The following is a 25953-nucleotide window of genomic DNA, read 5'->3' as shown; positions in this document are numbered from 1 at the left end:
AGGGCCATCTAGACTGACCCTCTGCAGCGCAAGCGCTCCTTCCCCACTGCATCTGCGTGAGCTTGCCTCTGGGGGGGTTGCCACGTATGCAGTCACTCAGAAACAGCCCTCCCCTTTCCGTGGGGCCTGCAGGTGTTTGGCCTTCTCCTCTTCCCTTTTAAGCCCCGTCCTTCATTCTGCTTGAGCGCGCAGGCGGAGTGGGAGGAGGATGGAGAGACCACAGAGCCATCTTCCTTTTTGCTGGGGGGAAAGAAGAGCAGTGGAGTTTGAAGTGGCACAGCTTAGAGGGAAAAGTTTTCGGTACTTTTGTAAAACTCTTTGATGACTCCTCCTCTGAGGCTGTTATAGCCACAAAAGCATGGCTTTATTTTTACTTTTTGGTTTTTTTCCAGGGCCCGGTGATCCTGCCCTGCACCTCTTCCCTGCAGGGCCAAAACAAAGCAGGAGGAGCCAGGCCCTCTAATCTCTGGATGCCTTGCTCTTTGTTTCTAAAATTGTTTTTCCTCCAGAGCTGATCACAGACCTCCTTTGATTTAGGAAAAAACAACAAAGCGAGCCGAGGGGCAGGAGATGAGGGAGGGTTCACTGGGGGGAATGGGCCTTGGAAAGCAAATCCTGCAGGGAGCTTGAATTCCTCTGGCTCTTCTTACGCAAGGCTAATTAATTTTAATGAATTGCACTTGCGTGTTCTGAGGGGCTTAGAGCTGGGCAGGTTGCCTGGGGCGAGTGCGGCGATGTCAAGGAAAGCCTTCCCTTCTGCTCTGCAGAACCTCTCCCTTCCTCCCGCTGCTGCTTTAGGGATGAGAGGGAAGGGCAGGCCTTGCCAGGCTGACACATTCACTGCCCACCGCTGCCAGGCGGCAAGACCTTTGCCGCAGTCCTGCTCTTGGCCTTCTGTAGTTGCACAGGGCCAGCATTTGGAAGTGCAGCCGCTGCTGTTGGCACAGGGTGATTCCTGGGCATAGAATGTGATCCCTCTAAACTTGACTGGGGCAGAGGGGCGTCTGTCTGGCTCCCTCTCCTCCGAGGGTCCTGGCTAGTAGTTTCACAGCCTTGCAGCGGGTGCGAAAATAATGGAAACTCGGGTGTGAGGAAGGTGAAGTATTTGCAGAAGCTCCCCTTTTCCTTCTCTTTTGGCCTCCCGCTAGGTCAGCCCACAGGACCAGCAGCTCCCTTCTGGTTTCCAGGTCGGCCTGCTCCCTGTGGGGTTAGTCCTGTGCCTCTAGACGCATTTTGAGACGGCGCTCCCTGTGCTTAGGCCCCAAAGACTTTGCTCAGTATCTCTGGCTCTGCTTTTCACGTGTTCCTTCTCCCCTCCACAGACAGGCACCCTTACCGAAGACGGCCTGGATCTCTGGGGAATCCAGAGGGTTGAAAACACTCGGTAAGCTGCTTCCGTGGAACGTTGCCCGCCTTGGGGCCCTCGGGCCAAACCAAAAGGGACCCCATGCGCTCTCCTCTTGGCAAGCACCCAGTTCCTCTCCCAGGCTCCTCATCCGGTCCTGCTCTGCTGTGCCAGGTGCCAGGGCTGCCCATCAGAGGATGCCAGGGGAGCCCCTTGAAATTGCAGGATACAAGGCAGTTTGCAACATAAAAAACCAAAATGAATACACAGAATATGTAATGTAGTAACAAAAAAGCAACATGCCCTGCCCCCCGGCCAAAAAGCCCCACAATTAAAAAGCCATAGGTTCATTTAACCAGCCCCCAGGCCTGGGAGAAGACCAACATGTTCCCCTTGCTCCCAGGTATGTAGTGAAGGCTGCAGGGAAGCCTCCCTGGGGAGAGCATCTCACAAGTGGGAGCCACTGCAGAAAAGGCCTCCTCTTGCCACCCCATGGCCCCTTGTCTCTAAGCCAGTGGTGCCCATAGGGGGTGGCAGTACTTCCTGGGGTGGGATTCCCTAGGGGGCGCTAAGTGGCAAGGGGGCAGCTGGAGGTGTAAAAGCTGGCAACCCTAGATCAAGTTCATCACTTTTGTTGACTTGATTGAACTGTGTAGCTTTAGATGGATTTTGAATAAATGGGCAATTAATTGTTACTGTTACAAATCTTACAGTGTTCATCTCTTCCTTAGTGGGAATAATGCTTTTTATAGGGTAGGGGGCACAGGAGATGAGTCTGTGGAACTGGGGGTGTGGCGGCCCCAGAAATCTCAGCAACCGAACTCCTCTGTAATGCTTGCTGGAGGAGGGGAGGGCGCTGCTCCTGGGCTAAATCCTTCCTGTGGTTTTCCCTTGGGGGCTTCTGTCTGGCCCCTGTGAGAGCAGGATGACAGAGAATGTGGGCCTCCTTTGCCTGATCCTGCAGGCTCTTCTAGTGGTCTCAAGTTCAGCTGGTGCCCTCGCAAAGCTCTGTGTTGGTTCCAGATAGAATTTATCCAGCTTTTTTGCTGAGTGGAATTTGGCTTTTCTGTCAGTCTAGTCTGGAGGCCTAGGGAGGGAATCGAACCTTCCCAGAACCAGCTCACCTGGCTTGTGAATGACGCTGTCTTCCCAATCTTCTTCTTTTTTGGCATCTAGTTTCCTCTTGCCAGAGCAAAGCGCTTGCAGCGAGAGCCTCGTCAAGTCGCCTTTCATTGCCTGCATGGCAACCTGTCACTCCCTGACCAAAATCGATGGAGTCCTTTCAGGAGATCCGCTTGACTTGAAGATGTTTGAAGCCACTGGATGGGTGAGAAGCTGGCAGTTCTCCTTTTGCCTGCAGTTTGGTTTGGGGTTTCAGACTCCACAGGTGCAAATGAGGCATGGGTTTTAAGTGTAGGTGTGTGGCTAAGGGGCAAGATGTCAGTAAAATGAATAAATATGCAGCCAGTTCTCTTTGCGGTCCACATCTTGGGATGCCCGAAGCTTTGCAAGGCAGCAGGGCCACCCGAGCCATTGATTCCACCCCTGAAAGGCCATAGGGTGGGATTCACCTTAAGGAAGTGGACTCCCACACCAACCTTGGCGGGGGGTGGCGGTCAGGAGAACCTGCAGAGCAGCACACAGTGGGAGGAAGTGGAGGGTTGTTCCATCTGGCAAGAGGAAAGGGACGTTCTGTTGGAAAATTCCACCTTCAGTTGCAGACATGGAACTGTTGCATGTCACATGTCTGTTTACATACCAGCCACCTTGCTGGGAACCTCGGATGTGTGTATGGCTTTTGCTTTTCCCTGTCTCACTGAGAGAGACGACATGTTTCTTTGTCCTGATTTATGATGAATAAATCCGTAATTGTAGTATGCTTCCACAAGCCTCATGCCTGTTCTGTGTGCGCATTTCACTCGGCTGATATAGTGTGCCCTGGCTTTGAAGCCTGGGTTGCTGATTTACCTCGGAGCAGAGGCAGATGGGTCTTTGCAGCGGGACGGCTGGAAGGAGACGATCCAGCTGGGGCTAGCCAGCTGGCCTTGCAACCCTCTGCATGCCGACACGTTCTTCACACAGCGCAGAGTTAGACTGTGGAACTCCCTCCCACAGGAGGGAGTGCTGCCACCAACTTGGGATGGCTTTAAAAGAGGATTGGACCATGACACGCAGGAAGGGGATTCCTGGATGGCTCTGCTCTGCTCTGCCTCCAGGGTGCTTCTGAATCCTGGTTGCTGGAAACCCCTGCAGGGGAGAGAGATCCTCTTGGGCGCAGGTTTCCCACAAGAGGCACCTGCTGGGCCAGAACAGGATGCTGGCAGGGAGGCGGTTGGGGGTCCCCCCCCCTTTGGCCTGATCCTGCTGGGCTCCTCTCTTACGCTCCTCACAGTTGGAAGAGGGCGTCTCTCACACATGCGCTTCCTTCCTTCAGATTCTCGAAGAAGCGACGGAGGAGGAAACCGCCCTCCACAACCGCATCATGCCCACCGTGGTCCAGCCACCCAAGCAGCTTCTTCCCGACCCAAAGCCGGCAGCCGACAAGGACATGGTAGTTCTGCGCAGAGCTTCCCCCCGCCTTGCCCCCCCCTCAAAGCGGGGCTGGAGCCGGGGGCCTTCCTTGGCCAGGGAGCTGCAGTCGCCCAGCAGACCTGTGGCCTCTTGCCACACGGCTGACCAGTCCAGTTGTGGTGGGCGTTATCGGGGGGGGGGGGTGTCCTGGGCCTTTCCCTATAGATGTCTCTCAGAGGAACCCAATGGTTGGAAGATGGGGTGGGGGCTGGGAAAATGCTGGTGGGCAGTTGGGCAGCTGACAGGAAGCTGCTTTGAGCGTCCAACGCTGGAGAAGCTCAGCTGCCTTCTCGTTCTTCTGGAAAGCAGTTGGCGCCTTGTTTAGGGAAGCTTTTAAGGTTTAATAGGTTATTGTATTTTAGTGTTTTGTTGGAAGCCGCCCAGAGTGGCTGGGGAAACCCAGCCAGATGGGCAGGGTATAAATAATAAATTATTATTATTATTATTATTATTATTATTATTATTGATAGTAATGATTTTATTTTTTCTGTCCCCTCTCCTCCCACCCCCTTTGCAGGAGCTCTTTGAACTTTCGGTGAGTGTTCTCTCTCCCTCTCTCTCTCCGCTTCTCTTCTTGCCCCCTTCCCTTCCTCTCCCCCCTTGTGCTGCTGAGCAGGCCCTGACTGCCCCCTTCCTCTCGCTTGGTTAGGCCAGTTACGAGATTGGCATCGTGCGGCAGTTTCCCTTTTCCTCCGCTCTGCAACGGATGTGCGTGGTGGCCAGAGCCCTCGGGCAGAAGAGGATGGATGCCTACGCCAAAGGGGCTCCGGAGGTGGTTGCCGGACTGTGCAAGCAAGAGACAGGTAAAGGGAGAGAGGGCTCCTTCCTCCTCCCCCCCCCCCAACCTTCACTTGAAAGGTGCTTCTTCTGATCCCTTTCCTTCCAATCCCCTTCCAGTGCCGGTGGATTTCGAGAGGGTCTTGGAAGAGTACACCAGGAAGGGCTTCCGTGTCATTGCCCTGGCTCACAGGAGGCTGGAATCCAAACTCTCCTGGCACAAGGTCCAGAATGTCGCCCGGTAAGTTGGCATCTCAGAGCAACGCAGCCCCGCCTGGCAGGAGCGCTGGGATGGTGGGACTCTGGAGTGAGCGGGGGGCAGGTGCCCATTTGAAGCCGTGAGACTCCCTAGCCCTGCGGTGGGTCACAGGCGGCCTCTTCACTCTTCCTTTGGGCTCTTGGCCCTCCTTCCACTTTGCACCTTCCCAAGCACCTCGTGGGCAGCCTCTGATCCCTGAGATTTCGCTTTTAAGCAAAAAGCCACCAACAGAGCTGCTTCCCACCAATTTGTCCAGTTAATTCAGTTTTTGAAAGACGCCTAAGCTAGTGTTGAGTGATTTGTGCCTTTTGCAAGGAAGTCTTTTTTGAACCTCCTTGCGGCTCCCACGGCCCATGGTGTTGCTTTTGTCAAGAGCCATCACAAGGCTCGGCCTCAGGCATTGGCGGGCAACACTGCTTTGCATAACGCCCTGCTTGTGGGATTCGCACCCGCGGCCCATCCGCTTCTAGGCCAAGTTCAAGGTGTTTAGGACGCACGTCCCTGCGCAGGTTCCTTAAGGGACCTCCTTTTCCCTCGGCCATCGGGGGGAAGGTCTGACCTCGAAAGGCCTAACGGGGCAGAGTCCCACTTTGCAGTAGCTGGGAGGGGGGCTTTCCGATGCACCTGCCCCTGGTCTGTGGAACCCTCTCCAGAAACAACGGGAGACACGTTTGTTCTGTCCACCTTGTCTAGCTCATGAAAAGGTCTCTGCCATTTTTGTATCGTTGCTGAGTCTTTAGGGTGGTGGTACTACTTTTTAAACCGCCTTTTTAATTTTAAATCTTATGATATACTTGTAGATCACAATGAGATGCATGTAAAAGGGAATTCAATAATAATAATAATAATAATAATAATAATAGTAGTAGTAGTAACAGTAACAGGTCTTTACTGCCTTTTCACCCAGTTTGGACAGAGCCTTTGGAGCTGTTTTTGCTGCCATGAATAATGTGTTGGCATTTGCAAATTGTCCCCGAGTGACTTTTTCCTTGCAGTGCATCAGGCCCTGGAGGGAACTGTAGTTTTCCTAATGGTCTTTGTCTGCATTTTCTTTCTTTCTTTCTTTCTTTCTTTCTTTCTTTCTTTCTTTCTTTCTTTCTTTCTTTCTTTCTCTCTCTCTCTCTCTCTCTCTCTCTCTCTCTCTCCCCCCCCCCCCGTTTTGCTGCAGAGATGCCATTGAGGGCAACATGGATTTCCTGGGTTTAATTGTCATGCAGAATAAGCTCAAGCAAGAAACCCCAGCGGTGCTTGAAGTTCTGCACAAAGCCAATATCCGCACAGTCATGGTTACAGGTGGGTGAGCTGCTGTTATGAAGCCATTTTGGGCTGCCAGGGCCTCAGCCAGGCCAGGGGCTCTGCGTTGTTCTTGTTCTTGTTGTTGGTGATGTTGTTGCTGCTGGAGTTTCCATTCCAGCGCAGCCCCCTGCAGCTGAGCTCTCTGGGTGGCCCCCTCCCCGAGCCAGACTCAGAGCCCCTCCGCCCCCCTCCCCAAGCCTCTCCATCTTCTTCTGTCTACAAAGGCAGAAGCAGGTGGGGTGGAGGGCGGTCCTTGTGCAGCCGCGGAGCAGGGCTGTGCAGTCCAGAGAGAGGTGCTGCACTGAGATGAATGGAGCAACCTTCTGTCAGCGGTTCCTTTCCTGTGATCCCTGCATTGCGGCGGGTTGGGCTAGATGACCCCCAGGTCCCTTTCAGCTTTGCGATTTTGTGATCCTTCGAGATTGCAAACGGAAACGAGGAAACAGCTGATCCTGAAGGGGGGGAGGGATGGCAGAGCGTAAAGAATTAGAAGGGCGAGGAGGGGCTGGCCAGGAGGGGAAACCGAGGCCCAGCGAAGCATGCCGTGCTTTTTCTCCGCAGGTGACAACATGCTGACGGCCATCTCTGTGGCCAGGGACTGTGGGATGATTCTACCTCAAGAAAAGGTGATCATTGCTGAAGCCCTGCCCCCCAAGGACGGCCAGACCGCCAGGATCAACTGGCATTATGCAGATGCCCTCGCCAAAGGCACCGATTCCCCACCAGCCATTAACTCAGAGGTAACGGCAGAGCTCTGTCGGTCACGGGGGGGGGGGGGAAGTTGCTGTTCTTCCTCCCACCCAGCCCATGTTGTGGTTGCTTGGAGCCCAGAGTTATTTATTCATTCATTGATTCCACAACATTTAAACACAGCATGCTTGTAAAAAGAACTCAAAGCAGTTTACAAAAAACAGACAGACAAAAAGATCAAGGAAAAATGCAGCAGTACTTTAAAATGTACAAAAAATTAAAATATTGAAACAAGATGAAAATGTGATCAGCTTTCTAAGTATATCTGGGTAGGCTTGCCTAAGCAAGGATGTTTTAGTCCAGTGAAGGCGTCTGCCTGAGGTCCAAAGTGTAGGAGCTGCAAGACTAAATGATCGGTTTCTTGCAAGTGCAAACTACCGTAAGTCTGAAGTGCCCCGGTAGAGCTGCCAGGTCTGTGGGTCAGGCGGCTCGAGGGGCGCATGTGGGGTCAGGCCATCTCATAGGTGAACTGGTCCCAAGTTGTGAAGGGCCTTCTATGCTAATGGTAATGCCGTGAACTTGGCCCGGTGGCAAATGGGCAGCCAGTGCCGATCTCTGAGCCCCGGGGTTCTCTGCAGACAAGGCCTCCCTCCTGACAGCCGTGGTTCTGCAGCATTCAGCACGGACGGCAGCATGGAAGGTGAAGGTGAAGGCCTATTTTAAGACGGCCCCCGGCCCTTGCAGCTTCTCCTTTCCCAAAGGTGTTCCTCGTAGCATTGCTTGCTTAACTGTTTGCCAGAGGAAATTGGCAGCCGTTTCTCAGGTGAGCCTGCGAGCTGATGACCCCTGCTGTTTTGTCGCAGGATATCCCCGTCAAATTGCCCCCCGAGAGACTCGAGGACCCCCACGTGACCAAGTACCACTTTGCAATGAACGGGAAGTCCTTTGCTGTCATCCAGGAGCATTTCCAGGACCTCGTCCCAAAGGTCTGTATCTGGAGCAGCTCTCAGGGTGGCCAGAGTCGGGGGCAAAACTCCCATCGCCGGGAGATGAGCGGGAGGGGGATCATGAAACGTCTCTTCTAACTTCCTAGTTCACTCTGTCACGGTGCACAGACAACCAGAGGGGGCATTTCCCCTTCTCCCCCCACTTTTCTGATGTCTCAAATAGAAAGAAATGAGATGATGACTTTTGCAGAAGAACACTTAATATTCTGTTTCCTCCCAGGATGGAGCAGGAGCTTTTGAGAGCTCTGTGCTGCTGTTTCTGCCCATTGCAGCGTCGCGTGAACCTCAGTATTGCTCTGACAGCCGTCTTGGCTGTGTAACCAGAGCTGAATGCTAACCAAGTTCATGTTTCCTAACTAAAAGGCAAAGTTTAAGTTTGGGAGCTGCTAAGAATAAGCTAACCCTGCTGCATAAAAAGCTGAAGTTCCCATGTCTCCACCATGCGCCCCCTTTTCTAGAAAGCTTCAGGAAGCTTCCAGGCAAAGTGGTTGCATCACGACAACACACTTGCCAGGCCTCCTGTGGGGCTTGCCACTGAATAGCCGTGTTGACCAGTAGCCACTGATGGCCACCTCCCACCCCCAGTTTGTCTCACTCTTTAAAAAGCCATGCAACTCAGCCGCCAGCTGCAAGTCCATGATGCATTTTGCATGTAGGAAAGTCCTCTTCTCCCTCCTGAGTCTCCTGCCAGCCCTGTTGCATTGGCCAGCCCAGAGTTCCTCATTCAGTCATTTCTGTCTGTCCCACCTTTTCCCCCAAGGAGGAAATAACAACAACAACAACAACAACAACAACAACAACAACAACAACAACAACAATAATAATAAATAAGCCGCCTTGAACTCCTTGGAAAATGGGTGGGGTAGAAATGAAAGAAATAATAATAATAATTTTACTATTTATATGCTCCCACTCTGGGAGGCTCCCAACAAAATATTAGAAACGCAAGAAAACATCAAACATTAAAAACTTCCCTGTACAGGACTGCCTTCAGAAATAGTAATAATTATTTTATTATTTCTATGGCACATGTTCTTCCTCGCCCCAAACAAAAATTAATACAACAACCCTGTGAGGTGGGCCAGGTTGGGAGGCAGTGGCTGGTCCCCAAGGTGGCCCAGTGAGCTTCACGGCCGAGGGGGGATTTGAACCCTGGCCTGACCCTCCAGCCTCTACACCCCACAGAGACCCTCTTTCCCTAAACCAGTGTTTCCCAACCACTGTTCCGCGGCACACTAGTGTGCCGCGAGATGTTGCCTGGTGTGCCGCGAGATGTTGCCTGGAGGGAGGCGGGCGAGTCGGGTGGCGAGAGGTGGGGCGGCGGCGGCGAGGAGAGGCCGCCCAGCGCGGGGCTCTCGCCGTCTGCCTGCCTGGCTGCCTGCGAGCTCGGCGGGCAGCACCTCCGCCCGCAGCGCCCACCTCGCGGCTCTCATTCCCTGCCCGTGCCAAAGCTCACCCAGCCAAGCCGCGCTCTCCTTCCTGCCTTGCTTTGCTGCCTCCTCCCCCCCCACCCCCAAAGCTTGGAGGTTCCCCGGGGGAGGGAAAAAAATTGAAACTTGCACTTTCGTGAGTCCCTCCCGGCGTGACGCTGCGCACTGATGTCACGGGGCTGTAATGGTGGTGTGCCTCGAGATTTTTTTCATCAAACAAGTGTGCCTTTGCCCAAAAAAGGTTGGGAAACACTGCCCTAAACGAAAAGGCCTTGGTCTTCCCTCCCTGGGATGGTCTTGGTTCTCCTTCTCTGCACTTTCCCCAGCGATCTCCTTTGAGGCACCAGGGCTGTGCCCCGTATTCCGAGAAGCATTGCGGGAGTTTCCCAGAGTGTGAAATGTGTCCCTGCCGTTGAAATGCTTGATCTGTGCCCCCCCCCCCATTTTAATTACGTTGCTGAGAGCCCCCCTCCCCTGTTTTTCAGCTTGTGTTGCATGGCACAGTGTTTGCCCGCATGGCACCGGACCAGAAAACCCAGCTGGTGGAGGCTTTGCAAAACGTAGAGTAAGTATCCCTCTAATTTTGACGCTGCTGCTGCTGCTCTTCCTGCTGCTTTGACCCGACTCTTCAGGCAGCCCCAAAGCTTCATAAAATGCTGTAGCCGCAGTTCTCTGGTTTAAAGGTGAGGGTTGCCCTTCAGGGAGAAACCATGCACTGAGTTAGGGGTGTTGCCCCTTACCTCTGGGCCAGGGAGGCAGGAGCCGGTCTCCAGAGGTCAGCCCAGGCCACACCCCTGACCTCTTCCCAATCGGGGATCAAGCTTCAGCCTGCTTGGGGGCCGGTTGGACAGTCCACTTGGCACCAAAGGGCCACTTTTTAAGAATCTGCCCCTGCCCTTCCCCACAGTGCCTGCCCCCTGAGTTGTTGTGTCCTGTCTCTGGGGGGCGGGGGGAGACAAGCTGGAGCTGCTCTCCCCTGGACAAGCGCAATGCGAAGAAGAGGGCCGTGGGTCTTTCTCGAGTCAGAAGGGTCAGGCAGAACACCTTGCCCACCACTCGCACGTGGTGCTTGATGCCATGCAGAGCTCTCTGGCGCCCTCTGACGGGCACAGCAGCACAGCCCTCCCTTGGGGAAAACACATCCAAGTTTCAGTTTCTTACTGAATGAGTCATTACCCAAAGCGTTAGATGACATTTTTGTGAACTGGAACCTGCTGTGGAACTGATGTCAGAAGCCCATTTCAGCTCAGCTCCTTGAGAGCGTAGTGAGAGCATCCTGGATGAGGCTGGTGGCCCAGTCAGTCCAGCGTCCTCTTCTCTCAGTGGCCACCCAGATGCTTCCAGACGCCATCAAAGTGAGTTCCGTAGTTGAAGTCTGTGCCGTGTTCTGAATCCTCCAGCATTCGGCTTCATTGGAGAGAGGGAGAAAACTCGTCTCTATCCACTTTCTCGATGCCATGCATAATGTTATACTTTTTGGCCCCCTCAAACGCTGTAACGGCTCCTTGCTGTGAAGAGGGGGGTCTGGGGGCCTTGCGTCCCGGCCTGTGTTGCAGAGAAGGCTTGTCGCTCTGGCAGTGGCTTTGCCAAGCAGCCGTGCCCCCTTGCCTGGCTCTGGGGGAGCCTGGAGCAGGACTGCCAGCGTGGAGGCCTCTCTCTCTCACTCCAGGGGGCACCAGCGCTCTTCCTCTTCACCATCTCTGGCTGCCCGGCTGCCCCTCACCCAACGATGCCAGGCAGCCCTGCTTCTTCATCACAGCCAACAGCGGTGATTTGGGCAGCAGCTTCTCGTCTGCTTTCTTGCATGTAAATGTGGTTTTAAAAGGCGCTTCTCTGAATGTGCCTGTTCTGAGGCCCAGGTTTCTCTTCCCGCTGGGAGTAACACCCTGGAACCATCTTTGCTGCAGCTCAGGATTCCCAGGCCCTGGTCCTGGGTCCCAGCCCAGAAGCGGGCTCGGGGGGGGGGGGGGCTTGCCTTTGGGCCAAAATGCTGTGGGGTCCTGGCTCTCCCTTGCTTCTTCACACAACGCATGGTGAAACTATGGAACTCCTTCCCACTGGAGGCAGGGATGGCCGCCAACATGGGTGAATTATAAGAGGAGGAGACAGATTCGTGGAGAGGACTAGCAGTGGCCCCTAGCCAGGAAGCCAGCGAGGGGAGAGTTGCTCTTGGGCTGGGGTCCTGCTTGTGGGTTTCCCATTGAGGCCCTTGTGAGGCCGGGGGGGGGGGGCTGCCTTGGGCTGGTGCGGCAGATTCCTCTTGCCTTCTCATGTTCTCCCCCTCTCTGCTCTTGCAGTTACTACGTGGGCATGTGTGGCGACGGGGCAAACGACTGCGGGGTGAGTAGCCTCTTCCGTTTCCACGCGATTCTCATCCGCGGCTCATTCGCTGCACCGGGAGAATTAACCCTTTCCTTTCTGCTCCGTTTGCGACTGGGCAGGCACTGAAGAGGGCGCACGGTGGCATTTCCCTCTCGGAGCTGGAGGCCTCTGTGGCGTCTCCCTTCACCTCCCGGACGCCCAGCATCTCCTGCGTGCCAAGCCTGATCAGGTAAGGGCCGCTTGGAGGGTCTTTCAGGTCCCACCTGGGCACAGCCGCCCCCTCCCTGAGAGGTGGGGGTGCCAGCCAAGAAGAGGGCCTGGTGGAGGAAGTCCTTTCCCTTTGGGGAGGGATGCCAGGTCAGGGTGCTGCGTAGCCTCTCGCCAGCCTGAAGGGCGGCAGCAGCAACCGAAGCCCAGCACAGAATAGCCATGGGTGGTCAAGCCCCACTGGGGTCCTGTGTCCAGTTCTGGGCACCTCCGTTTGAGAAGAATATCAGTGCAGCTGAAGGATCCTTGGCAGGTGGCCATCCAGCTTCTCTTTAGAAACCTCCAGCGAAGGAGAGTCCGGCCTTTCCAGGGAGTCCATTCCCCTGCCCACCAGGAAGCTCTTACCTGGCCTCAGGTATGCAGTTCTTGACTCACCTGGATTTACCATGTGGATTTCTTTGTCTTCACAGGGAAGGCCGGGCTGCTTTAATAACCTCCTTCTGTGTGTTCAAATTCATGGCTTTGTACAGTATTATCCAGTACGTCAGTGTCACCCTGCTGTATTCTGTGAGTATTTGAGCCCTCCCCCCCCATGGTGGGGCTTCACAACATTGAGTGTGTATGTGAAGCTCTTCTTCTCTCCCTTTGATTGGCTCCGAGGCACGAGTTCCCACCCCCTTCCCTCCTCCACTCTCACCCGACAGGTGAGGAACAGGAGGGAGTTTCACGGCCATCTTTGCCCCCCCCCCCCATGGCTCATCCCTTGTGCAAAGTCTGTGGCATTCTTTGCTTCTCTCTCATCTCCGTTTCAACCAGAAATGCTTCATGGCAGGTGGTGAAATGGGTTGGGGGGAAATCGCCTTGCAGAAGGCCTCTGAGCAGGTTCCCGGCAGAGGTGGGACGTGAGCCCTCGAGGTTCCAAGAAGCCCTTTCGCTTGCCTTCAGGGCATGAAAGAAACCTTCTTTCATCCCCTCTGAAATCCCCCTTGTGGTTCCTTTGCAGATCCAGAGCAACCTGGGAGATTTCCAGTTCCTCTTCATTGATCTCGCAATAATTTTGGTGGTGGTCTTCACCAGTGAGTATCCGTCTCCCCGCCTCCCTCACCAGCCTTAGCAGCTTGCAGAGTTGTGAGTTCTGCAGAATTCATTGTGAAGCTGATGCACAGGAAACAAGTGATACCCTTAGAAAGGGGGAGGCAACAAGCGATTTTGCAGCTGGAGATCCCAAACCCAGAATCCCGACTCCTTGCCCAATTTTGGTGTGTGGTTTCACGGGAAAAGGGGGGCTTCAAAATTCAAGTTTCTACGCGTCACCATAGCTCCTTTCCAGCCCCCCCCCTTGCAGGTAGCCTTGTGCAGAACGAGCAGCTCTGGGCTCCTGAGTCTGCCTGGCTTACGTGGTGCAGAGCTTTGCTTGGGGGCTGTGTGTTGGTTCTCCCTTTGGGTCTCAGCTCCTTCTCTCTCCACAGTGAGCCTGAATCCTGCCTGGAAGGAGCTTGTGGCTCAGAGGCCGCCCTCCGGCCTCATCTCGGCTCCCCTCCTCTGCTCCGTCCTCTCCCAGATCCTCATCTGCCTGGGCTTCCAGACCCTGGGCTTCCTGTGGGCCAGGCAGCAGCCCTGGTATGAGACCTGGACCCCTCACTCAGAGTAAGTTGCCCCAGGGGGCCACGGCAGGGGCAGGAGAGTTTCACTTTGGAATCTGGGGGACCCCACCTGCCCTTTGCGGACCACATCCCTTTTGGTGATGGAGGATGTGGGGGTGGTGCTCCAGGAGGAACCACCTCAAAAGCGTCTGCCTCTTAATTTTGTTTATTTCTTATTTCATAAAATGTATGTACCACTTGATTGTATATATAAGAAAAAGCCTCAAAGTGGTTTACAGAAAGAGAAAACATTTATTTATTTATTTGTTTATTTCGACTCCATGGTGGTCTGTCTCAGAAGATAACGGAGGAGTGGGCCTCTGATTTAAAATACTCGAACAGATTTAAATGACCACAACTTTCCAGGCATCTGGACAGGCTTGTCTAAACAAGATGGTTCAGAGTCCAACAGAGGCGCCTGTTTGATCTCCATAGGCAGGGAGTTCCGGAGGGCAGCTGCTGCCACACTAAATGATCTGAGTTCTTACAGATGAAGAGGGGGGCCCCTGTAGCAGTGCCACCTTCCACCGAGCGAAGCGATGGAGGGGGTGCAGGTGGGGTCAGGCGATCTCGCAGGTAGACTGGTCCCAAGTTGTTCAGGGCTTATGTACTAATAGCAACACACTGGGTCCAGTAAACAGTAAAAGTAGCAATCATAGTAATAATAATACTTTATTTTATTTTGTCTTAACTAGTGGGGGCATCTTTTTACTTGCTCAAAGTTGTGTTTTTTTTAATTGATTGATCTAATATAGCTAATTGCAGCCCTTGAAACGATAGACTTCCTTTCTTTAAGGACATTTAGGAGTGAGTTTGAGCTGGCAGCTCTCTGGGCCCTGCTGGCCTTGTCTCCTCTTGCTGGAGAAGCACCGAGAGAGAGAGAGACGTGTTAGAGATGCTCTAATTCCAGCCCCCCCCCCCCCAGACCAGCCCATCCCTATAGAAGGAAGAAGATGAAGAAGATTGGTAAAGCAAATTAGTGAACTATGCAGGACATACTAGATAATTTGAAACCCAAGAAAGAAAAAGGACATTGATTTTTAAAAGAGGAAATTCTTAAGGCATACCTTGCAGGCTTGGTGTATAGGCTTGTACACCGGTTGAACTTTTAAAAGTCACTTGTAACAAGATGAATAAGGTTTTAAAATTGGACTGTTAAGAATGTAAGATTTTATGGATGTGCATGAATAAGCATAAAATAATGGAACCAGGAGGGGAGGGAAGTCAATTAAGATGTATGATTTAAATTTTTGATTGTGATGGGTTTTTTGGGGTTTTTTGTTATTATAAAATTATATATATATATATATATATATATATATATAAATAAAACTAATTCCTCCCCCCCCACTTGGGTTTTGCAGCGCCTGCAGCATTTCTAGGGGTCCCTTTGCCAACGCCTCTCAGCACAAGAACAAGACCCTCCACGACGAGCACAACATCAGGAACTACGAGAACACGACGGTCTTCTTCATCTCCAGCTTCCAGTACCTCATTGTCGCTGTGGCCTTTTCCAAAGGGAGGCCCTTCAGGCAGCCTTGCTACAAAAACTGTACGTGTGCCAGAGTTTGGCCCTGGACGGAGAAGGGGCCCTGAGCCAGAGCAGCGCTGAAGGGGGGCATTTCCTGCCGGCGCCCTCAGGGCCCTCCGTGGGGTTCAGCTTCCTTGCAGGGGAGGTGCTGCCATTCTTTGATGCCCCCTGCCCTGGAGAGAGAGAAGCAGTGGGGCTCTTGCCTCTCTGCTGGCGGAATTGCTGTAGGAGAAGGGCAGGAAATGCCTGGGATTAGAGGGGCAGAAAGGAGCTATTAAAGGGCCTGTCAAAAGACCCGTCTCTCTTATATATTGTGTATGTTAAAATGGATAGCCGCTTTATCTTGTCAAAGGCAAAAAACAGCAACCTCCAGCCAGCCAAGACTCCACATAGATACATTAGAGGCAAGGGGGGCAGGAAATCTCATACATTAAGAACACCCCCCCACATCTAAGAGGCCACAGATACAGACTAAAGGCCTGGTTATAGAGTCTTTTTTTCTCCTGGCGTCTAAAGAGAAATAGAGAGGAGCAGCCCACAAGGGGAGGGGAGCCACTGCAGAAAAGGCCCGTTCTCGTGTTGCCACCCTCCAGACCTCTCATGGAGGGGGGGGGCTCTTCTACACAGTGGTGGGTGTTCTGGGAAGATTCTGGTTGGGCAGCGAGGGAGAGGGGGGCTCCAGGGCTGGCAATGGCGGGGGGGGGCCTCCTTGATTCGGAGGGGGTCAGGATTGGGAATGGGCTCTGGGAGATGCAACCTCACGGCCTCCAAATTGCGGCACAAGGAGATAGTTTTGCCAAGCGAGACTGCAGGGCTTTGCCTGCTCAGAGGTGTCTCCCTTCTCCCTCCCCCGCAGATCTCTTCGTTATCTCTGTGATCGTTCTGTATGCCTTCGTCCTTTTTGTCCTGCTGCATCCCCTGCAGCCCATCGACTGGTTCCTTGAGGTAAGCCCAGAAGAGGCCACCCTTCCATTCCCCGGTGCCAGTCCCAGGGCCTCCCCCCCCCCAGGGCAGCGCAAAGAGCCCCCAGTCACTCCCCAGAGTGGGGCAGTGAAACCCCATTGCTATAGGATCTTTGACGGGTTTTAATAGTAACAATGTCTGAGAGTTTGCATGCATCAGGAATATCTTCTCCCTGCAAAATCAGATCAGCCCCTTGGTGTGAGTGGGGGACCAGCTTAGAGGCCTTGCAAAATCCCCCCCCCCCAAGACATCTGTCCCTGCTGGCTTTCCAGTTCCTCCATGAGCCAGTGACTGTGTCACAAACTGCCGTGTAAAGGCTCACTTCTGTGAGAGATCTTTATAAAGATCCGAAGCAATTATGGGGTGTTCTGAGGCAGCGTTTGAATGTATATTAGTCTCTCCCCCACTTGAGTCCACACATCATTAGAAATTTTAAAAATCATCCTCATGGGAGTGCTTTCTAAGCTAATGCGAGAAAACGGTGTAATCTTACTCTTGGGGATGTTTTCTCCTGCCAAACATCTATTAAGACTTAAGTCCTACTTTGAAATAATGCCTGAGGGATCCTGCTGTCGTCATGTGGCCTCAGAATCATCCCCAATTCTCTCCACGCTAAGGATCCCACCAGGAGCCTTTCCATGAAGTCATACAATTTTTTAAGAGTAGATGGTAAAAATTTGGTCGGGCCCAAGTTAGGGACCTAGGGAAGCGCAGAAGCTGGATTCTTGGGCCTTCCATTGTGTGCATCGTCTCTGCTCGCCCTTTTCACGCTTGCACACGCTCGTCTCTTCTGCTTTGCAGCTGGTCTGCGTGCCGTATCCGTGGCGAATCCGGATTCTCCTCATCGTTGTCGTCAACGCCTTTGTCTCCCTTCTGGTGGAGGTGAGTCCTGGCAGCGTTTGGAGCGCTTTCTCTGGCCAGGTTGGAGGCAGTGGCTGCGTGTTTTCTTCTTAAAATCTCAGTCCAGCAGGCAGGGTTCTGATTTGCACAAAGCCCCACGAAGGGAGGGGGCATTTCTTTCAGACCCTCCTTTTGTCAGTGCCAGTATTCTGGGATGGCGGGTGGTGGTGGTGGTGGACCCTGTGAGGTGTCTTAAGTATGTAACGTATGCGTATTTGCTCCATTATTCTGCCCTCCACTATTTGCTCAAGAAGGGGGGGGGGAGCAGGGCACTTGAAATCCTTCAGCCACACCTCTCTCTGGCTTCTGGATCCCAAAACATCTAGCGTATCTGTGCAGCCACCGTGGCAGGAAATTGCCCCAGGGCCCTGCCCCACACGCCACATTTCTTCTGCCCTCCCAGAACATGCTGCTTTTCCCTGTGCCCACCCCCGGCTTCGCCAGAGCCCCAGTTCTGCCCACGCTCTGGGATTGGGAACAGCCAGCCAGCCCCTCCCCATGAGTTGAAAGCCCCTGGCAGGTGGAAGCGTTGAACGGATCTCTGCCTGATCTCTGTCAGCACAGTTGTCGGAAAACATCAGGCCAGTCAGTCAGGAGAAGTGCAAACAAGGACATGGTTCCCAGTCCAGATCTGACCAACAGAACTGAAAGGATAGTTTGGGCTTTGCCCCATAGCGAGGGGGAGAGTGTAGCTCTGTGGCTCAAATCCCACTTGCAGGTTTCCCATTTAGTTGGCCACTGTGAGAAGAGGACACTGGGGCAGGTGGGCCGTGGGCCCGATCCAGTAGGCCCTTCCTCTTTTCACGAGGCCTGGACCGGAGACCCCACCCAGGCACCCCCCCTTTCCCAAGAGCCGAGCGTTTGCTAGTCCTGCCCTGAGAGAGAGAGAGAGGCCTTTCTGCTGCTTTCTTCTGTGCTGTTGTTGTGACCTTCTTCTCGCTAACCTGCAATGATGGCCTGCTCTTCTTGATTCTTCCCCTTCCCCGGAACACACCACAGAATTTCCTCCTTGACACCATCCTTTGGAAAGTTGTCTTCCACCGAGACAAGCAAGGGGAAAACCGCCTAGGCTCCTCCTCCTCCTCTTCTTCTTCCTTCTCCTCTTCCTCCCACCCATCACAGGTTGGAACACTGTGCTTTACTCTCCCTTGTCCACGCATGACACCCTCGCGGCTGGGGACGGGGTGGGCTTGTATGCTGGGGGCGGGAGGGCCCACGGAGTTTGCCAGCCCTGGGCCCACAGCTCCCACCAGTCCCAGACGCGCTGCGCTGGCTGGGGGGGGGGGAGTTGCGGCCCAGCGCCTGCTCCAACCCCTCTCTGGAGCCCTGCAGAGCCAGGACTGCCAGTCGGGAGACCAGCCTTCCTCGCCCTCGGGACCCCAGAGGTGGTCGGACTACAACTCCCATCATTCCCGGCCAGCGTGGTCAGGGAAAACAGGGGCTGAAATTCAGAAACATCTGGGGATCCCAGGCCCAGAAAGGCTGGCATAGGGAAGGCGGAGCCCAGGGTCTGACTCTGTGCCCACCCACTTCCTCTTCAGAGGGTATCAGGTTGGGCAGGTCTGGGGGTCTCCCTTTCCCTAAGCCCGTCCATGTCTTGCCAGTGTCCTTAAAGGGGGGGGGGCTTTAAACAGCCTCCTTGTGATGCTCACTGAAGACCAGGGGGGTGCAGGGGAAGGGGGGCTGTTAATTTGCATCAGGGCCAAGTTTTGGGGGGTTGGGGTTCTCCTTGGGGTCTCTGCCGCTGCCTGTCCCTTCCCCCAGAAAGGTCAGGATGGCACATGTGTTCATCACAACAACCCTGTGAGGTAGGTTAGGCTGAGGAGAGCAGACCCTGACGGGGGGAACGTTTCGTATAGATATATAGAGACAGGGAGAGGACCTGGCGGCTGGGCAAAGTGTGCTTGGTGGCACCAGGCGGGCACAGAGAGTGATGCTTGATGCCATGGCCTGCCACCTCCAGCCCTGTCACGTGGCTCCCTCAGGCGCATGTTTCTGGGGCACCTGGCACTGCACTGCTGCCATGGGGCCCTGCCTGCCCTGGGCAGGTGGGGGTGCATCTGGCCTCTGCCCTTGGCTGTGAGGTCTCACCCTCTCTCTCTCCCTCCAGGAGGCCTTGGGGTGCTGCCGCAGCTGCGCCCTCCCCTCGGTGCTGGGCTTCCGGAAGAGGAAGAAGCCCCCGAAAGCCAAATACGTTCACTTGGCCCAGGAGCTGCTGGTGGACCCCGAGTGGCCGCCCAGGCCCTGCACCACGACGGAGGCCAAGGCCCCCCCGGTCCACCAGAATGGCGCCTGCCAGGTCATCACCGTCACGTAGCAGCGGCCTGGCCAGGCGCGTCCTCTTGCCCTCTCTGGAGACGCTTCCGCCTGCGGATCACATGTTTGGGTCCCTCAGGCCGCCCCCCTCGCCTCCCTCCATCCCTGGAGCTCAGCGTCCCGTCGAGAGAGAACTTTTCACAAGCAATGCAAAACGTTGGGTGTTTATTTCCAGACGGTTTCTCCGAGCCTCATTCCGCTGGCCAGTTCTGGGCTCAGGCTCTGCTCCTCTCGCCCCTGGGGGCAGATCTGGGCTCAGGGCAGCCCTGGCATAGCACTGGCTCCTTCCGCCTCGGAGGCTGGCCTGGGGGACTTTTGGAGCCCAGCCAGGAGGGGGTGAGTTGCCCTTGCCAGAAAGTGTGGGTGTCGTGTGTGTTTGCCAAACTTGGCGCTGGGTGCCACTGGTCTGCAGTGCGCTGCAGAGCCTGATCCCGGCCACCTTGCGCGGAGCAGAGGGTGCCGGACGTCGCGGTTAGTTTCCAAGCTCCCTCCTGGCACCCCCCGCTCTGTGCCAAGGCTGGCAGTCCCTGCGCCCGACTCGGCTTCGCTTCAGGCTCCGTGCAGGAAGCAGGCAAAGAATCCGCCACGCTGGCTCAGCCATATTCTTTACTGAGAAATAGGCAAAAGAACTGCTCCCGGCCTCCACCACCAGCACCAAGTGCTTTAAATCTGCTGGGGCCACGCTAGGTCTCTGGCCTGTTTACACACGCCTGTGCGCGCACACCGAGTTGCTCCAGGGGCCAAGGATCACCCGGCTACTCCTGGCTCCTGGGTGCCAAGGGCTGACCGCCCCTCCCTTCCCCAGGCTCTGCCTCCGTCCTCAGAGGCCCCTTGGCTTCTGTGGCTGGGCCTCCCTCCGGCCGTGGGGCACCCACCCCATCTGTGTGTGTGGGGGGGGGGTTCTTTGCTTTTGAAGTTCAAGCCCAGGGGTCCTGGTATGCCCTGGGGCTTCTGATGCCCATGAGCCGTGCAGAGGAGGCAGCCCATGCACTGGGAGGGCACCTGCAAAGCCTTCAAGGAGGAAATGACCCTCTGTGGACAGCGTCTCTTGAGCGGCAGCAAAACAGCCGGGTCCATTTCCTGCCGTTTTATACCTCAACAAAAAGGTGGTGTTGGAGCAGAGTCTGGGAGGCTCCTGGGCCCAGAGTTGTCCTCCTGCTGCTGCCATGTCTTGCAGGGGCCTGGCCCCCAAGGGGGCAAACGCCTTGGGCCTCTGCCGCCTGCTTCCCTCCCCGGCTGCGGGCGTCCTTCCCACCGTGGTGCTGCGTCGTGGAGGGGGGTTGGGATCCGGCACTGTGACACCTCGGGGTGCAAGTGCGAGCCGCCTCCTCTCCCTGGAGCAGGCTGACGGCGCCTGCAGCAGCAGCAGCGACCTTCTCTCTCTCCCCTGTTCAAAATGCACGGTTATTTTGCTTAAAAAGAAGGAAGAGATCCATGAAGCTATGCATCTTTTGACCTTGGGACTGTGACTTGCCAGCACTTCATCTGACTGTACAGGAGCTCCGTTGGTGTGTGAGAGAGAGGCAGAGAGAGCGTGTTGCGTTTCAGGAGCAATGCAGGAGAGGTCCTGGCCAGGGGAAGGGAATGTGCGTCTGTTTCAAGGAGTCTCGCTTGCTGCCCCCGTGCTTCCCAGTGGAAAACCGCTGGGAAGCAAAAATCGGGGACTGTCCTGTCAATGTGGTGGCGAGAAGTGATCTGGTCTGGAGTTTGGGGCGCATTTGCTTTTGGCCTCCCTGAAATCTGGGCTGGGGTTTAGCCGCTGTTCCTCTTGGGGCCAGCTTGAAAAAGAGGTTCGGCTTCTGGCCTCTGGAATCCAGCTTGCACGCCAAAATTCTGAGCTGGTATTTTTTAAAAAAATTAATAAATTGAGGACTCCTTTTCTTGCTGAATCTTCCTCAAAAGCTTGTGAATTCAGGTGAACAAGGTGGTTTAATGGGGGACCCTCCAACACTCCGGAAAGTTGTTTTGCCTTTCTGCAGTCAAATCCAGGGTCACGTCGAGAACTTGGAATCTGAGTTCCTTATTAAATTATTTGCGTTTTGTGGACCTAAAGTCTAAATTTGTCCTTCTTTGTGTCAGGATTGTAAATATGGCCAATTAAATATTTTTAATTTAATTTTAATTATTATTATTTATGCACATATCTAAAGGACTAGCTCAAGAGAAGAATAACCAGATTTTTAAATGATATATATAGATATATATCGGTATCCCTCAGGGTTATTTTTAAAGCTTTTATCTTCTTCCCTCACCAGGTAGCTAATGATACGGTCATAGGATCTCTGGGTGCCCCTTCCATATGTCTGTATGTCTTTGGGGGTAGCGGTGGGGCACATCTCTCCCCAGTCCAGGCTTGCACATGCGACTGGGGACGGCTCCCTGGGGCTCCAGCCTTCACGGTGGAGCCTGAAAACTGTGTGTGTGTGTGTGTGTGTGTGTCTTATTTGTGTGCGTGCCCTTCCGGTTATTAGTGCTGAAATTCTACTGTAGAACACAATGCAAAAAAAGCCACTTGATTGGAAAGTGGAGAATCAATTTCTTATTGCAATCTTCACATTGGATACTTTTGAACAAAATTGCACTCATTTTAAAATTTATTTATTTTTAGTAGAGAGCATTTATGAGGATTGCCCTCCTAACTGGATGAGTTAGTCTACTGTAGTTATCAGGACTGTGTCTGCACAGGGTCTGAGTGAAAGAGATGAAGAATCCTTTTTCTTAAATGCTGCAAGTTCCTTCTGAAACGATTTCCTCCGTTGTCTCAGGCCTCGAGACTTGAGAAGAGCTCCATGACTTTATCCCTCAAAAATCCCCGTTCCGAAATGAAATGTTTGTATATTAGAATACAGGTTTTATTTAATGGTTCCGTCTGACATGCTAGCTTTATGCCACATAATGTCAGGCTTTTAAAAACCCCATTTCCAATGAACTTCTAAACTCTGGGGTCGATGACGCAGCCCCACCACCAGCTCCTCAGGTTCAGTTGATGGACGAGACCCGGCGGTCTCAGAAGGTTCCAGAAACCGGCCCCTTCGTTCCAGGGGCGCCGGCCATCTTCCTCCAGGAAATGTCTGTTTGTGCTGCTTTTATAATGGTACCGGTTGTAATAAAGGCATTTTGTGTCATTGTACATAGTCATAGCCCTGTAAAATCTTTTGTGTGCGTGTGATTTAAGCTATTTGAAATAAAGTTGTGATTCGCTTGCCCTTTCCATCCCCTGCCCCTTCATTTCCCATCCACCATGGAAAAGGAGTTTCCTCCACTCTCAGGTCCTCCTGTAACCCGGGACTCTCTCAAGCCGTTCTCCTCGAGAGGAAACCTGCTGGCTGGCCTTTCCGGCAAGCTGAAGACCACGGTGTCGCATGGCTCCATTCCGGGGAAAAGAGATGAAGTCATGTGAAATGGTCAACATGGAGCTTGCAGAGATCTTGCAGAGGAGGGGGGCAAAGGCGAAATGAGCGCGGCCGATGAAGTCACTGCAAAAAGGACCAAGTGATGTGATTGCGGACAAATAAAAACCCCAACTATGCCTGCCTTGAGCTGGGTGGTGGCGGCGGGGGTGGGGGTGGGGGAGACTGGTTTGGCTGTTGCTCAACCTGGGAAGGAATCTTGTGCTTGTGAAAATTACACCCAAAGAACACAAAGTTTGAGGTTTGCTAAAAAGCCCCAGCGAGCCGTTCATGGGGCTTGTGCAGGAGAGAGTGGTGGGCACCCACAAACTCATGGAGGGGGGGGGGCTGTTGGTGGCTGCTGGCCACAGTGGCTCTGCTGTGCCATCATAGATACGCAGAGGTGGAAGGGGCACCCAGGGTCATCTAGTCCAACCCCCTACAAGACAGGATCTCCTACCAGACGCTGCTCTGCAAATGTGCTAGCAGCTCTCTTGCTCCACAGCTAGATGGGCTGGAGGCGGCAAGGCTTCTGGATCGCAGTTGCTGGAAGCTGCGGGAGAGAAGAGGCTCTCGCACTCGGATCCGACTTGCCGGTTTCCCACAGGCCGCTGTGAGAAGAGGATGTTGCACTAGATGGGCCCTGGGCCTGATCCAGCCGGCTCTTACACTCATCCCTGGATCACGAAGGCTGCACTGTATGTGTGCATCCCTCCCGTTCTGGAGGGCTGAGCCTTTGGCACAAGAGTCGGGCCGTTTTCTGGATGGTTGGCTGATGCTTCAGTTTTCAAAAGACCTTGGTGGCTTCTCTGTTGGTGGCTGAGTGGAGCCAGCTTCAGATTTGGCCTGGCGGGTTGCTGACGGGGGGGGGGGGGAGATTTGTGGACTTCGGGCTGGCTGAATATATTCTACCTCGCCCCACCCAGCAAAATTTGGGTTTAATGACTTGTTGGTTCCTTTCCACCTTGTGCCAAAGACCAGCTTCTTGACGATGCTTGGGCTGAAGGGGAAATGCAGAAAGAGCCTTGCTGAGAAAGCGCTTTTTGTCAACTCACATCCCCTTTCCCACAAATGGCCAACCTGGTGTCCTTGGGAAGCCCCCCAAGCAGGAGGCGAGCCATGGGGGCCTTTCCCCCCAGACTCGGGAGTCAGAATTGTAGGGTTGGAAGGCACCCAAAGGGTCATCCAGAGGGGGGTGACCCCAGAGAGCTGGAAGCCATGGCCAGGTTTCTTTTCTCCCTCTCGCTTGCCTAGGTTCATCCAACCCCTTCTAAACCCCACCAAGGGAGTGGCTGCTGCCCCATCTTGGGCTGAGGGGTCCCATTGCCCGCGTGAGACTTTCAGGTTTTCATTTTGGGGTTTATTCCCAGAGCTGCTTCATAGCTAACCTTCGTGGAAAGGGAAAACATGCCTGGAGCTGGCCGGTTTTGGCCCAGAGTGAGAGGCCATGTGGGATCCTGTGGTTCACGGCTGATTCTTCCCCCATGATGCGATTCCTCCTCTGTATTCATTGCTGGGTCTTCAGCCAGAACCATTTATAAGAAGGTTCACTTAAATGAAACCTGAACCCTCTGAGCTGAAACTCTGAGGATCTTTCCCTGCTGGGGTAACTTGGTCCTGGCATCACCCGGAAGGAGGAAGGGTGCTCAGCAAACTTCTGAGCATCAGATTAGCCCAGTGCTTCCCCAAGTGGGTGGTGGCACCCCCTGAGGGATAGGGGTGCTTAAAGGCAAGGGGGGGCAGGGGGGTGCTGGAGGTGTAGGTGTCTAGCAGACCTTGAACAGCTGGTATCACTGAATCAAGCTTAACAGTTTTGTTGAATCAATTAAATAGTTTTATTCCTGCATTGCTGGGGGTTGGACTGGATGACCCTTGGGTCCCTTTCTGCGATTCTATGTATTGGACTTTGAATAAATGTGCACTTAATTGTTTCTGCTTTGAATTTTAGTGTCATGCAAAGTGCTGTTCTGAATAAAGCTTTATATAGGTTAGGGCTGCGGGTGCCGGGGAAGAGTTTAAGGAGGAGCCAAGGGGGCAGGGGCCAAAAGAAGTTTGGGAACCACTGGCTTATCCTGAAGGAAAGTCAGCGCAGGTTGAAGGGCAGTCCAGGAAGCCTGGGGTTCCCCACTCCTTTTCTCCATGCAGACATGTCGGCCTCCAGCGCCAGCAGAGTTACAAACATCCTCAGTTCTTTCCAAGAGGGATGAGTCCACTTCCGAGCGTGCATTGCATCAGGCAAGTGGGAAATTCCAGCGCCCTGCTAATTTTTACCTATTGACCTCTCAGGGCAGGATTTGGCCCCCAGGGCTGCTCCTCTGCCCCCCCTTTCAGCCAAGAGGAGTATCGCAGGGCTACTGTGTCCTTAGAGACGCTGCTCCAGAATTAGCACCCATGACCCTCGCTGGGCACCCTCACCAACCGGACCCAGCAGGAACCAGAATCACAGACCTGGCAGCTGGGCTTTTTGTTTCTTGCTGATAACTTGCATCTCGCAGCTTTTGTGGTAAGGGAACTGATGGCAAACAACTTAGGAAAGGGAGGGCATGAGCCTTAGTGTGACACGACTTCTTTAACCTCCCTGGACACAAATCAGAAGGAATTCTCAGGGATGGGTGTCATCTGACCTCCTGCACTGCAGCGGGTTGGACTGGATGACCCTTGGGGTCCCTTCCAGTGCTACAATCTACAATTCCAAGAGAGCTGTGGGTGGGATCCGGCACTCTCCTAACAAGCCCCTGTTGCCTGCACTGAAGTAGGATTCACCTGGCTGCCCAGCTGGCATATGATGGGATGGCACAGGAGAGGAGAGACCCCCATCCTCAGGCATGGATGTTTGCCTCCTGGCCTGGCCTGATCCTGCTCTATGGGCTCCCGTTGTGCACCCAGAGGAGCCCTGCTGGCCATGCCTGTGTGGTCAAGGCAGTGTGCAGCCAGCTCTCTCCCCCGGCAGCTGATTTTAGCAGCTGTTCTCATGCAGAAGGCAGCTGGCTCTCCAAAGGGTGCCGTAAAGCCGTGCTGGGGTGGGGGCTGCTGGGAGGGAGCCAGTGCTCCGTGGCCTGGGAGGGACCTGATGGGAAGCAGGCAGGTCAGCTGGCCGATGGTCAGGCTGCCCCAGACCTCTCTTTTCAGACAGAGAGAGGAAGCACGAGAGGATTGCTCATCACTGGGCTGGCTGGGCACGCGGGATTCTCCTGAGCAGAAAGAGAGAACACATACAGGAAAGTCCTTCCTCATGCAGTTCAACTGTGGAACTCCCTGCCACTGGAGGCACCAACCTGGATGGCTTTAAAAGAGGATTAGGCAAATT

General features: G+C 54.1%; 1 protein-coding gene across 3 annotated transcripts in view; it reads left to right on the top strand.

Moving 5' to 3' along the window:
• The window catches only part of ATP13A3 (ATPase 13A3), a 50296-nt gene extending 27826 nt beyond the window's left edge, over positions 1–22470 (top strand). For 2 of the 3 annotated variants that reach the window (XM_083503902.1, XM_083503903.1), the window contains exons 14-33: positions 1323–1384; positions 2522–2672; positions 3780–3896; positions 4434–4451; positions 4566–4719; positions 4814–4934; positions 6121–6245; positions 6810–6988; positions 7802–7924; positions 9861–9940; positions 11673–11715; positions 11817–11926; positions 12375–12471; positions 12908–12980; positions 13374–13551; positions 14912–15099; positions 15935–16023; positions 16843–16923; positions 17941–18063; positions 19052–22470. In XM_083503902.1, the coding sequence (XP_083360028.1) occupies positions 1323–1384; positions 2522–2672; positions 3780–3896; positions 4434–4451; positions 4566–4719; positions 4814–4934; positions 6121–6245; positions 6810–6988; positions 7802–7924; positions 9861–9940; positions 11673–11715; positions 11817–11926; positions 12375–12471; positions 12908–12980; positions 13374–13551; positions 14912–15099; positions 15935–16023; positions 16843–16923; positions 17941–18063; positions 19052–19258 (2319 nt within the window). In that variant the 3' untranslated portion in view covers positions 19259–22470. The remainder of the gene's footprint in view (positions 1–1322; positions 1385–2521; positions 2673–3779; positions 3897–4433; positions 4452–4565; positions 4720–4813; positions 4935–6120; positions 6246–6809; positions 6989–7801; positions 7925–9860; positions 9941–11672; positions 11716–11816; positions 11927–12374; positions 12472–12907; positions 12981–13373; positions 13552–14911; positions 15100–15934; positions 16024–16842; positions 16924–17940; positions 18064–19051) is intronic. The other variant, XM_083503904.1, reaches the window with a different exon arrangement.
• Positions 22471–25953: the final 3483 nt, after the last annotated feature.

The sequence above is a fragment of the Podarcis liolepis genome (assembly GCF_965112155.1).
Source record: "Podarcis liolepis genome assembly, chromosome: 5".
Taxonomy (NCBI): domain Eukaryota; kingdom Metazoa; phylum Chordata; class Lepidosauria; order Squamata; family Lacertidae; genus Podarcis; species Podarcis liolepis.
Note: the sequence above shows the minus strand (reverse complement) of the source record. Positions and strands in the feature narration are given on the sequence as shown.